This window comes from Glycine max, chromosome 8 (assembly GCF_000004515.6).
Source record: "Glycine max cultivar Williams 82 chromosome 8, Glycine_max_v4.0, whole genome shotgun sequence".
NCBI lineage: Eukaryota > Viridiplantae > Streptophyta > Magnoliopsida > Fabales > Fabaceae > Glycine > Glycine max.
The window spans coordinates 19,021,424-19,034,236 of NC_038244.2; the positions used below are offsets into that span (position 1 = coordinate 19,021,424).

The 12,813-nt window shown below is 32.3% G+C and overlaps 1 protein-coding gene across 1 annotated transcript; it reads left to right on the forward strand.

The window, feature by feature from the left end:
• Positions 1-873: 873 nt before the first annotated feature.
• On the forward strand, positions 874-4,159 carry LOC100788898 (putative kinase-like protein TMKL1). Its single transcript, XM_003531751.5, has 2 exons — positions 874-1,902; positions 2,709-4,159. Exons 1-2 carry the CDS (start codon positions 1,428-1,430, stop codon positions 3,299-3,301), a joined length of 1,068 nt encoding a protein of 355 aa, XP_003531799.1. The 5' UTR covers positions 874-1,427; the 3' UTR covers positions 3,302-4,159.
• The last annotated feature ends 8,654 nt before the right edge of the window (positions 4,160-12,813 follow it).

The window sequence follows — 12,813 nt, forward strand, 5'->3', positions numbered from 1 at the left end:
AAAGCTGGGTGCTGGGTGCAGTAAATGGAAGCACTGTTCATGAAAAGAGAGAAAGAAGGAGCAGCAAGGGCAGCAGGGGCAATTTCGATAATTTTAAAAGTTGCTGGGTGCACCTAGCAACTCCCTTTTAAAAGCTGGGTGCTGGGTGCAGTAAATGGAAGCATTGTTATGGCGGCACTGTTCATGAAAAGAGAGAAAGAAGGAGTAGTAGGGGCAGCATGGGCAATTTCAATAATTTTAAAAGTTGTTGAGTGCACCAATAATAATGCTGGGTGTACCTATCAACTCCTTTTTTTAAAGGTATAAAATTCCTATCATAATTCTTAAGAATTGTAATTATAAGTAAATATACAACTTAAAAAAGTTTTAAATTCTCAATTAATAAGAAATCAGTCTAATTAATTGAGTGATTGGTTCAGCTTTTTACTTGAAAGACTTTTTTATTTTACATATACAGTCATATATTAATGTATTTCAGTTATATTTATTTGAAACAATAAAATTTAATTTAAATATATTATTAGCACAATTTTTTTAAAACTATCAACTAATTAAAATTACTGTAAATATAATAATTTGAATATTTATATGTACAACTCCACCAATATTTATAATCTTAAAAATGATATAGAATTATTTTTTTCAAAAAGAAATCAATATATAATGAATTTAATGGATTCAGTGTATAAAATTGTATGCTATCAACCAAAATTTTACACTTGAGTCGAGATCCTATTTTCTCTTTGTAGTACATGATGTAGTAATGATATTTGGGGCACCATACTTTTCAAGTATAAATCTAGGACTCACCCCAATAATAATAAAAGCACCCTTATTGGTCCTTGTGGGGTGTGTGGCAAATTAGTAATTTTCACATCATCACATAACATCAGCAGAGACACGAGAGTCAAAAATTGAGGATAGAACCATCACATGCCTTAGATCTGTCTCACATTGCATTCACATTCATTCATTCCATTTCCATCCAGCGTGTATGTTCCTCACAACACAAATCCCTCTTTCCTTCATTCATTCCAACTTACTTACTTAACCTTCTCTTATGTCCATTTCTGCTTCAATTATTGCACATTTTAGCTTAGCCACCACTTCCACCACCTCATGTAAGTACTAATTTCCCACCACCTTAAAAAAAATTGGGTTCCACTAAACAACTACAAAGTTTCCCTTAACAATGCTTCTCCTTGTCCTATATACCCACATGGGAATATTATCATCTTATTTTTTCCCCTCTAAAAATTAGTCCACTTTTCCATCAACATGTGCCCCCTTTCAATCTCTCTCATGACTCATCACAACCCCAGATCTTAATCATCTCATTTAATCTGACCCTCTTATTTTGTGTCATCGAGTTCACTAAAAAGATCAGATTTTTCAGTGAAGCGAGAAGAAAGAAACCTACCCCCTCCATGTTGATACTAGTGCTTGGACTAGCTTCAGCTACTTTTTTAGTGTTTGTTGCTGTTTATTTGTTCTATAGCAAGAGAAGGGTGTCAAAGTATAATGAGAGTAAAGACATTGAGAGTTCAGAACACAAGGAGGATGAGGAAATGGCTCAGAAGGAGGATTTGATGATCTTTCAGGGTGGAGAGGACCTTACAATATGTGACATTTTGGATGCTCCTGGTGAAGTGATTGGAAAATCCAACTATGGAACACTGTACAAGGCTTTGTTGCAGAGGAGCAACAAGGTGAGCCTGCTCAGGTTTCTGAGGCCAGTGTGCACTGCAAGGGGAGAAGAATTGGATGAGATGATTCACTTTCTTGGAAGGATAAGGCACCCTAACTTGGTTCCTCTTCTGGGGTTCTACACTGGGCCAAGGGGTGAGAAGCTTCTTGTTCATCCCTTCTATAGGCATGGGAGTCTCACTCAATTTATAAGAGGTAAATAAAATGTTCTTTGAAATGAAATTTTGTGTGTCTTGTTTTCTTTGTGGATCTTCTTTTTGGTGTTGTGTGTCTTGATTTTAGCAATATAATAATGGGTTTGATCTCTAATTTTTCTGTTAGGCTTGTGACAAATCATTCACTGCTTAAACTGGTTTTGCTGTTAGGTTTTTCTTAGAAGATGGAGAGTGTTGAATTGTGGGGATTTGGGAATTAAAGAAGAAACATTGATGAAGAAGCAAATTGTTTTTGTGTTGACTGTAAATGTTAATAGTTACTTTAACAGACAATTGAATGCTGTTGAAAAAAAAAAGACAATTGAATGATATTTGCACAGCAAAAAGTTACATCATTTTTACACAGTAGAGATGATGTTGTGTTGGAATATGTATTATTTCTTTTTTTATTGTTTTAAAAGGAAGCAATATAGGAATTATGTAAATCTTTTAATTTTGATGTGTACTTTAACGAATAGACTTTTCTTTTCTAGTGACAGAGCAGGAATACAACTTTTTCTTTCTGTTTTTTGTTTTAGTAACATTTTCCAGGTTGATATTAACACTACTCAATTTTAATTTTCATATGTTTAGGTCATTTGATGGCATTGGTATTCATTCATCTTTTCGTTTAATTTTATTGACACTAGGAAATGTATACATTAAGAGGGGCAAGTGATCAAATAACTAGACAGAAGATTTCAAACAAGCTATTTGATTCATTAGTCCTACTCTTCACACCTTATAGAGTGGTTTTTATTTTGAGTTATATATTTCATTTATTGATCAAAGATGTTCACTTAGCAGATGGAAATGGAGAGTGTTACAAATGGTCTAACATATGTAGAATATCCATTGGTATAGCCAAAGGACTAGAGCATCTTCACACATCACAGGAGAAGCCTATTATTCATGGAAACCTCAAGTCTAAAAACATTCTTCTGGACCGCTCCTACCAGCCGTACATCTCGGATTCCGGCCTACATCTTCTGTTGAATCCAACGGCTGGCCAAGAAATGCTTGAAAGTTCAGCAGCTCAGGGTTACAAGGCACCTGAGCTCATCAAAATGAAGGATGCAAGTGAAGAGAGTGATATTTATAGCCTCGGTGTGATTTTGCTGGAATTGCTTTCAGGAAAGGAACCTATCAACGAGCATCCAACTCCTGACGAGGATTTCTATTTGCCAAATTTCATGAGAAATGCAGTCCTTGGACACAGAATTGCTGATTTATACCATCCTGCCATTCTTCTCAGGAACAGCAGAGATGATAGCATTCCAGTGACGGAAGAATGCATTCTCAAAGTCTTTCAACTTGCTATGGCTTGTTGCTCCCCTTCACCCTCAGTTAGACCTAACATAAAGCAAGTCCTCAAGAAACTTGAAGAAATTATGTTCTAGAATCCATGAGGGTTTTTGTGATTTTTTTGTGTGTGTGTGGTATTGGTCACTTTGGCTGCAATGGTGCTGCACACTTTGAAATTCTTCATGTTCATCATTAACAATGATGTGGTTGGAGACAATATAACATTTATATATGAGAAATTAGCAAGAAAAAAAAAGAGTAAGTGTTCTGCTCACAAAATGTGCAATTGACTACCAAACAGATTTCAGGACAGTTGATGTTGATGTCAAGGGGTAAAATCAAATGAGGAATTATATCTTGAAACTAAAGCTGCCAATTTCTAGAATTCCAAATCTGGCTCCCAAATTACTGAGTTCATTTTTTAGATTTGTGAGACTTTGTTTGGTAAAACAAGTGAGCATGTGACATGGACAGTGTCCAAAGAATTTCTTTGATGCTACTGATCCTGATACTAATTGCAGAGTTTTGATGGGAAATTACAGAGATTCTTTTGCTGTCAAGAATGTGCTTATGTCCAAGAATTTGTAGCTAGTATGTGAGTTTGGCTGTAGTGGATAAACCACAGGAACTGTGATGAAAAAAAAATGCTCTTTATCCACAGTGCCCCTATCAAATTCCATGTTCTGGCCATAGAATTGAACCTACAAAAGTGCAAAGGAATCTGAATAATTATGTAGGCCAGGAAGTGGGATCATTTGGTGGCAGATTTTGAAAATCTCACCTACAAGAAGTTACATTGTTTGTTATGGTTAGGTCTCACAGCAATACCATTTCATTTTTCATTATGTTCTTTATCTACTTGAGATTATTTTACAGTTCTTTATCTTTAGAGACCATACTTTTTTTCCATTTGTAATCTTCATTTGATGAAATGTTAGTTTTCAGTTATGCAACAACTTTTAGTTTAAGCAGCCAATTATTGTTCCCTCAATTCAGAGGATTCTGACATTGCACGTTTATCAAATAGAGAATTAGAAAAATATCAACCACCATTGCAATTTTTAATTTTTCATTCATAACTTTTAGCTAGTAGGAGGTGGTAGTTGGAAGTTAGGTGAGGGAGGGTGTGCTAATTCATTGCTGATACATCACTATCTAGTTTATAACTAATTAAAGATAGTTTAGATTTCTAATCTCTTAAAGGACCACAATTACGGTTATAAAATTGCAACTTTAGTCAAATCGATCTGTGCTTTTGGAAATGTGATATGTCACTTTGACTTAGGACCCCAATCAACCGAAATTTCTCCATAAACATTGGGGACGTGTGGGGGCATAAGAACAGGTGTGGTAACAAGATGCAACATTGTGGTTCCCACCTTTTCTCTTTATATATAGTAGTAGCTTCGTGTCATGACCTTCTCCACATAAACATGTGTAACAACTTAGTTAATTGAGGAGAATATGTGAGTTATTGTAAATCTCTAGGTATCCATCTTAGATTTCTGTTGATAGAAAAAAAGTGTAACAACATAGTAGTTTGAGTATAATGTTATTTTGACATAACTTTCTGTATTTATGCATGGATAGAAGATTATTGAAGGTTGATAGTGCTGAATGTTTGACTAAAATTGTCTTAGACATGAAGAAATGTTCTTCATGATATATTTAGAATCATAAGTATTTATTTATTTATGAATTAAGTATATTTTTAAGTACCTCTAAATATCATGATTTTAAATATATAGTCCTCCATTTAAAAAAAATTATAATTTAATCCTCTTAAAATTACTTATCGTTCTTGAATGGTCAATTTGTTAGTTTTCCATAATATTCTATTTGTTTTGTCAGTTAAGTGTTTATGTGTGGGAGTGGGACTAAATACGTCATATTTAAAGAGATCAAATAAATGAAATTGGATAAGCAAAAATAACATTTTACGAACACTCTATTTTAGAATCCAACTAATTGTGTGTTTAAGATAATGCTAACAAAATAGTTAAAATATGGTAAAGATTTTGTTAATGTTTCCTAAATGGAAATTTTTTTCTTGATCTTGTAGGCGGTTCTATTACTGCACAGTCTTCTTAAGTTGTAACATACTTATGATAGAGTGTTCCGTAAGTTCTAATTTACCCCTTCTTTATGATCTTCTTAAGGTTTAAAAACAAAGAAAAAGTCATTAGAAAACAAAGCAGAGGTACATCTTTACATGATTAACATCATTGTTGCATCTTCGTAATTCATTGGCTGTCTTAAAGCTACTAGAATCCCATGAATGGGTTTGCATGTCTCTTCATTAATTAATGAATAGTATGCTTATAGATGTCCTTATACAACACATGATATTATAATTGCAACTTAAGGCTAATGGTAAGTTTTCAATCATTATCGACATTTTTCTTTTTCCAAAACTACAAAAATTTCACTGGAAATCAAATTATTGGTTGTGTTGTGAAATGACCTACAGCCTAACCAACCAAACTCTTTTTCCCATTATAAATTATTGGGAAGAAGAAATGCCTCAAAAGAGTCTGGATCCACAAGCATGATACGGCAATAAATTGCCCCTAAGGACCCCATAATATGGCTACATTTTTCTATGGAAAAAAGAATGATCCCTGTTGGTATTATTTTTTATTCATGTTGGACTATTAGCTCGCATTTTACGCATTAATAATCCATTTACCTAAAGATTCTTTTTTTAAAACTAAAAGTAAGACTTACTCAAATCAAAAGAAAAAAAAATTGTAATTGTAAATAGATTCAATAAATTTAAATATGTGAAAAAGAGGAAGTTTTAGGGTGAAAGTTGTACAAGCATTCCTTAATTAATTAGGTAAAGTTGCTTATCATTTTAGATTTTCTCTGTTTAAAAAAAGCATTTCAGATTTTCTGCAGACTGATGTGTGTCGTGCTGTATCAATTTGGATGGCTTTGAACATTTATGAATCAATTTATTTTTTTCACAAAAATATTGGTACAAAAATATTTGAATGAAAAGCTTCTCTAAATTAACATTCTTTGAACTTGAGGCATGTCCAGTTTCTATAAACTCTCAAAACCCAACTCACATAAACGTGTTAACAAAAGAAAATGATTTAAAAATATTTATGTAAATTCTCTACCACTAGGTTTATTCTAATGAGTTTAGAGTTTTAAGATTTAAGATTTAGAATTTAGTCAATCTATAATTGTAATAGACCAGTCTAATGTCAAGATAAGTGTCACTTTTACTATAAATTTGTTTGAGATAAATATTTTTTAAAATTAGTTTACTTCAAAATTAATTTTAATTAAAATTAAAACACGACTACCAATTTTAAAGGAAAATTGTTGGCAAAAGAAATCTAAATTGTATGCATTCATTTTAATGAAATCAAAATGTGAAAACAAATTAGAATAATGCAATACAGTCATTTACTTAAATAAAATAAACATCTGATAACTACCATCAAGATTATTAAATTTGTAAGTTTACTTATATTTATAAAGGTTTCATAGACTTGATTCGTAAATCGTAAGAGACCATCACTTTATGTAAAAATAACAACAAAATATCTATAAATAACATATCAATTAAATATTTCAACAACATAAAGTAAAATAATAAATCATAAATTTTACAATACATAAATAACCAAGTTTAATAATGCATCACTACTAAATAATAACTTGCAGATGATATAGTAGTGGTAGAACATTTCCATTAAGATTTGATGTTATTAGAGGTGAAACTTTTTTAATCTGGGAAGAACACACTAAATGAAGGTATGTTGAACCCTAAACAAACATAAAATAACTCAAAATGACTTAGGTTTTGGTCTAATTTTTTAACTTGATGACTTGTTGACTCAATAGTAAACTCGAGAGTCTATAGAGTTTACTAAAAGTTTATCAAGTCTACCTAGAATCTACTAAAAAAGAGTTTACACACGAGTCAACTCACAAAAAATAAATGAACTCATAAGACTTAATTAAGTTTTTCAAGCCTTGAATATAAGTTGTTTTTAGATTATTACCTAACATTCATTTTTTTCAACCAAGTATCTAAAAAAATTCAATTTTATTTCACTACATATCGTTGACTTCCATTAAGTGATAATGTGACAAATAAAGTGTCATGTCATTATGCTTTGTCATAGATACCTCATTGTCATATCATCACCTTTAATGACGTGTTAGTGATTGGACGTGATAATGTGACACTTTCTCTATCATATTATCACTTAACGGAAAGGGACTGATTACAGGTAATAAATTAAAACAATTTTTTAAGTAGTTATTTGATAAAAAAATGATTTTTTAGATACTAATTTAAAAACAGTCAATTTTCCAAGTATGAAAAACTTAATAAGCCAATCTGAAAAACAATTTTTTAGTTAACAAATGAGAAGGAGGGGTTTTATCAAAATAAATAATTTAATTATAGATAAAATGATAAATGATAAATTTTATTATTTTATTTAAAATAAAAATAAAATGGTAATCACAAATTTAAGTCATATTTAAAAGCAAATCTTGTAAGTCAATAAGAAAAAATTATTTCCAAACATTTTTATTTAATTAAATATTTGTAAGCTTGTCAAAAAATTAAAAATTAATTAAAATAACTTGATGAACATATATGTAATTTAATTTTATATAGACTTAAGAAACTAAAAATTAATTAAAATAACTCGTCAAAAAACTAAATATTTTTAATATTTGGACAAAGCTAAAAGAGAACCAACAAGATCAAATGGTGAGATATATATTTTGGATCCAGAGAATATTGAAGGAAGAGTGAAGAAAGACATAACATTTTATATGTTTACATTGATCATAGACCGTAAAATACCAATTATATATGATTTAAATAAATTTTTTATACCTGAAAAATAGGTCATTTTTAGATTACTACCTAAAAATTCAATTTTTGTCCAATACCTACCTGAAAAATTTTCATGTTTCAACTTACTACTTGTCATTGGTCTTTTGTTAAGTGATGACGTAGTAAACATAGTGTCACGTTATCACGTCAATCACTAACACGTCATTACTACATCATTGAAGGTCACATCATCACTTAACAGAAGATGACTAACAACAGGTAGTAAAATGATATTAAATTTTTTTAAGGTACTTAGTTGGAAAAAAATGAATGTTAAGTAGTAATCTAAAAATGATCTATATTTCAGATATGAAAAACTTAATTAAGTCCTTAAAAAATGAAGATATAAAGTTGGTCTAGTGATTAAGGGAAAAAGAAATGGAGGAGAGATCATGGGTTCAAATCCCTCACTAGCAAAAACTAACCATATTGATAACTGTTAAATAATTGTGAATTAATAGTATAAAATTAGTCAAATTTTGGCTTAAAATTAATTATTTAGCAGTTATTTGTGATTAAAAGTTAGAAAATTAATTTAGTTGAATTTTTGCCTGCAGATATGAAAACTGAAGGTACAACAAGCAAAAAGGCAACAGAAATTGAAGAAAAAGAAGAAAATCTGAAGCAGGCCCAGCCCAACACGCGCGCTTAGCGCGCGTCACGCGCTAAGCGTGGAAGGAAACACAGGCGCTAAGCGAGGCGTTCCAACATAAGCACACACTAAGCCTGCAGCAGGCGCTAAGCGCACAATCTAAACGTGCTAAGCGCGTGTTGTCGCGCTAAGCGCGCCTTTGAAGGCCCAAAGCCCATTTCTACACCTATAAATAGAGATCCAAGCCAAGGGAGAGTACACCTCGCCTCAGAGCACTTCTCTTAGCATTCCAAGCCTGAGCTCTCCCTTTCTCTCTATATTCTTTGCTTTTATCCATTCTTTCCTTCACCCCAGTTGTAAAGCCCCTCAATGGCCATGAGCGGCTAATCCCATAGCTAGGGCTTGGCAGGCCTAAAAAGCCAACGATGTATGGTGTACTTCAAGAGTTATCAATGCAAAGAGGATTCATTCTAGGTTTTATGTTCTGATTCTTTTCTTTTTATCTTGCATTTATGTCTTGAATTTCTTTTGGGTTTTATTCGCTCGAGAGAGGGTATTTCCTAATAAGGATTTAAGAAGTAATGCATGCATCAGTTTTAGGGGTTATACACTTGGAAAAGGGTAACACCTAATAGAACAAACTAAGAAAAGGATCGTCGGGCTAGCATTGCTAGGCATTGAATGATGGCCCAATGCCCATGCATTTAGCAACATCTAGAATTTAACCTTAATGCATTTTAATTATTGAATCTTCACAAAAGGTATTTGGGAGATAGGTAGTTAAAATAGGTTTGTCATCGTGAGGCATCAGGGGCAAGTAAAATTAATAGATGTGGGTAGAACTAATTCAACTGCATTGGTAATGAACATCATAAATTCATTCATCGTAGGCCAATTAGGTTTGTCCGGTCTTGGCATTTTCATCAATTGTCTTCCTAAATTATTTGATCTAGTAGTAACAATTTATTCTTGTGCCTATTCCTGTTTTTACTATTTACTTTTACTTACAATTTGAAGAGTATTCAATAAAGTGCAATAAAATCCCTGTGAAAATGATACTCGAACTTTCGAGAATTACTACTTAGAGCGATTTGGTACACTTGCCAAACACCTCAACACATACTAATAATTAATATATGTTGATAAAAAAGCTTAATCAATGACCAAACTTATTTGATTGCATCATTTGTTAACCAAGTGATGTTGACTCTGCTTACCTCATTTGTTAATCGTGTTTAAATGGTGGAAGATAATTAATAACATTTATAATTATTAGTTTATTTGAAAGAAAAAAACAACTTAATTAAGATCTAATTTGATCAAATTATATATGTCTTTTTTTCTCACCTTGTAAGAATTTCCTCTCCCTTGAGAGATTTTGCCCATAATGTATGAGAATTTGAGTTTTCCTTCATTGCAGAGTGAACCTTACCCGCTTTCTCCCTTAACCACTCCTAATCCTTGACCTTCCCTTCGCATGGAGATGCCAGACATGGAGAACCTTAACCTTGATGGGAATGATCTAGGGCTCGAATATCCTTTGCTCCAAACCTTGAAGAACACACTGATTTCTCACTATGTTTAGTTGGTGTTAGAACAAAACTTAAAAAGCATGAAGCCCCTAATTTAGTTTTTGGTTTGATAATTTTACAATGTCTAATACATTTTCATAGGTGAGACATTTGTTTTGATTATTTTTAGTCTAGGCATTTATGTGCTTCAACTTTTTTTTTTCATGCCTTGAGTTTTATGAAGTAGATGAAGATTCTTTTTCTCTATGTTTCTTAATAACTCACTTTTACTTGAAATTTAGCTAGTAGCATTGAATTAATTGACCTACCCAGTTAGGCCCTCCCGGGATAATGACTTTACCCAGTTGGAACTGTCAGGATTTAGCCGACCCTAGCATATTTCTTATCTTATGGGATATTGTCTTGTTATATCATGTGGATTGTGCCAAACACTTGCTCACACTATATGTATAGAAGAAATAAAATTTCATCATGACTTGATTCTTGTTCTTAGTGGATGCCAATGGAAGTAGTGGTGGTTTGGCACCGCTCTGGAAAAATCCTTTCACGATGGAGATTAACGACCTTCTATGGCTACCCTATCAAAAACAAAAGAAGAAAGTCTTTGAACTTTTTTTGTTCTATGGCATCAGATACTACCTTCCCTTGGTGTATCTTTTGAGACTTCAATGGTTTGTTATCAAATGATGGCAAAATTTGTTTAATGAATCCCCTTTCTTGGTTGCTCAATGGTTTCAGAGAAGCAATCCTTGATTGTAATTTGCATGACCTTCTAATGGAAAGATAACAATACACTTAGGCCAAGAGGAGAGGAAAGCATGATGCAATTGAACAAAAGTTGGACCGTGGCTTGGCAATAACAAGGTTGATCAATCTCTTCCCAAAACTTAAACTTTCCCATGGTTAATTTCTTTCGTCAATTCATAGCCAATTCCACTGGAAAAATGAAGACATTTTTAGTATTGTTGAAAGTAAAAAACAAAGATGAATTCATTTGGGGAGATGTACAACAACAAGCCTTTGACCAAATTAAGTAAGTACCAGTTGCACTTGTAATATTAGTTCCACCAATACCATGCAATCCTTTGAAATTGTACATTTCAATTGCAGAAGAGTATAAATTCCTTTAAGCACAAGATACTGAAGATGGGATCGAAATAGCCATATATTATTTGATTCGATTATTACTTGATGTTGAATGTAGATATATTCCTATTGAGAAATTATGCTTGTCTTTATTTCATGCGTGTTTACAAAACTCAAGGATTATTTACTGCCCAATGAGGTATTGGTTTTATGCAAGTTTGATATTGTCTGGTATTTTTTTAATAGATTTCATGGATATTTAAGGAAATGAGTGATTAAATTAAATCTATATTCTTTAACGTATGTTCCATAACGAGTAATGAAAGGACAAGTTCTTGCTGATTTCATAACCCAACCCTTGTCCTGAAGTACCTGAAACACACTAGAAGAAGGGTTGAATAATGTGATGGATAAAAACTTAGTCTTCCAAAAACTTTTAAAAGTTTTACTCAAATAAATATCAATGGACGATAGGCTTCGTCCAAGTTGTTTTGAAATCACTTAATGCTTAGAAAACCAATTCACAAAAATTGGATATAGTAGTGCAGGAGTAACTTATAGAAACAAACTAGTTATATAGAAGCAATAAAGAAAACACCAAGGTTTTATACTGGTTCAGCCAAACTTTTGGGTTACATCTAGTTCTCATTCAAACCTTGAAGAGTTCAACTAATCGATTCTTCGATTACAATCAAGTATTCTCTATGCCACTTCTGGCTATAACGAGTACTCTTTAGGCCACTCCTGACACTACACTTAATCTCCTCTTGAGATTAAGACCTAAGTATTCTGTCATTAAGCCACTATTGTCTTTCACAAACAGTATATGTTTGATAGAAAATGTATTCTTAATCACTCAAAGAGTATTTACACAATAAGCTCATATACAATGAAACTCGCAAACCTAGCAAAGCTAAGATTCACTCAATTTGCTCAAGTTTCCTTCGTCCAGTAAACTGACAGTGTTACAACACTTGTTTGTTTTGTCTCAGATTATTTTCTTATGATTCAACAAATTTAACACAAACACCTTCAAGTTTTATATAGACTTCAGAGCTTCGATCCGTTGAGAGATCCTAGCTAGCCGTTATATAATAGCTTTGACACTGGACCGCTATTGTTTAGAAAGAGTGGGACCACAAATAATTTTTGCAACATATCTTTAGAGAAGTACAACCTGTCAGTTTTGCCTAGTGCTCAGAGTTGAATTTTACCGTATGAATCAAAAGAAACATTAACACTATAAGACAAAAGTAATTAAGAATGTCAAGACAAGACAATTTAAATTTTTCCCTTTGTACGCCATAACACGAGTTTCTTATTGAACATATGGATGTTACTTTATGATGATTGTTTTGCAGTACTTAAGAATCGAGTAATCGTTCTATTGCTTTTGTATTGCGAGCCAAGTGCTAAAAAACTTGTCTTCTCATTACTAGACGTTAATGCAGTATCATCCAACTACTGGTACTTTGCCTATCGTCCATAACCTTTCAATTTGTTCTTTTCTACTTGTATCTTATA

Coding starts and splice junctions, on each gene's coding strand:
- LOC100788898 (XM_003531751.5), top strand. CDS start 1,428: ATGTTGATACTAGTGCTTGGACTAGCTTCAGCTACTTTTTTAGTGTTT. Junction 1,903..2,708: donor TCTCACTCAATTTATAAGAG/GTAAATAAAATG, acceptor TTCACTTAGCAG/ATGGAAATGGAGAGTGTTAC.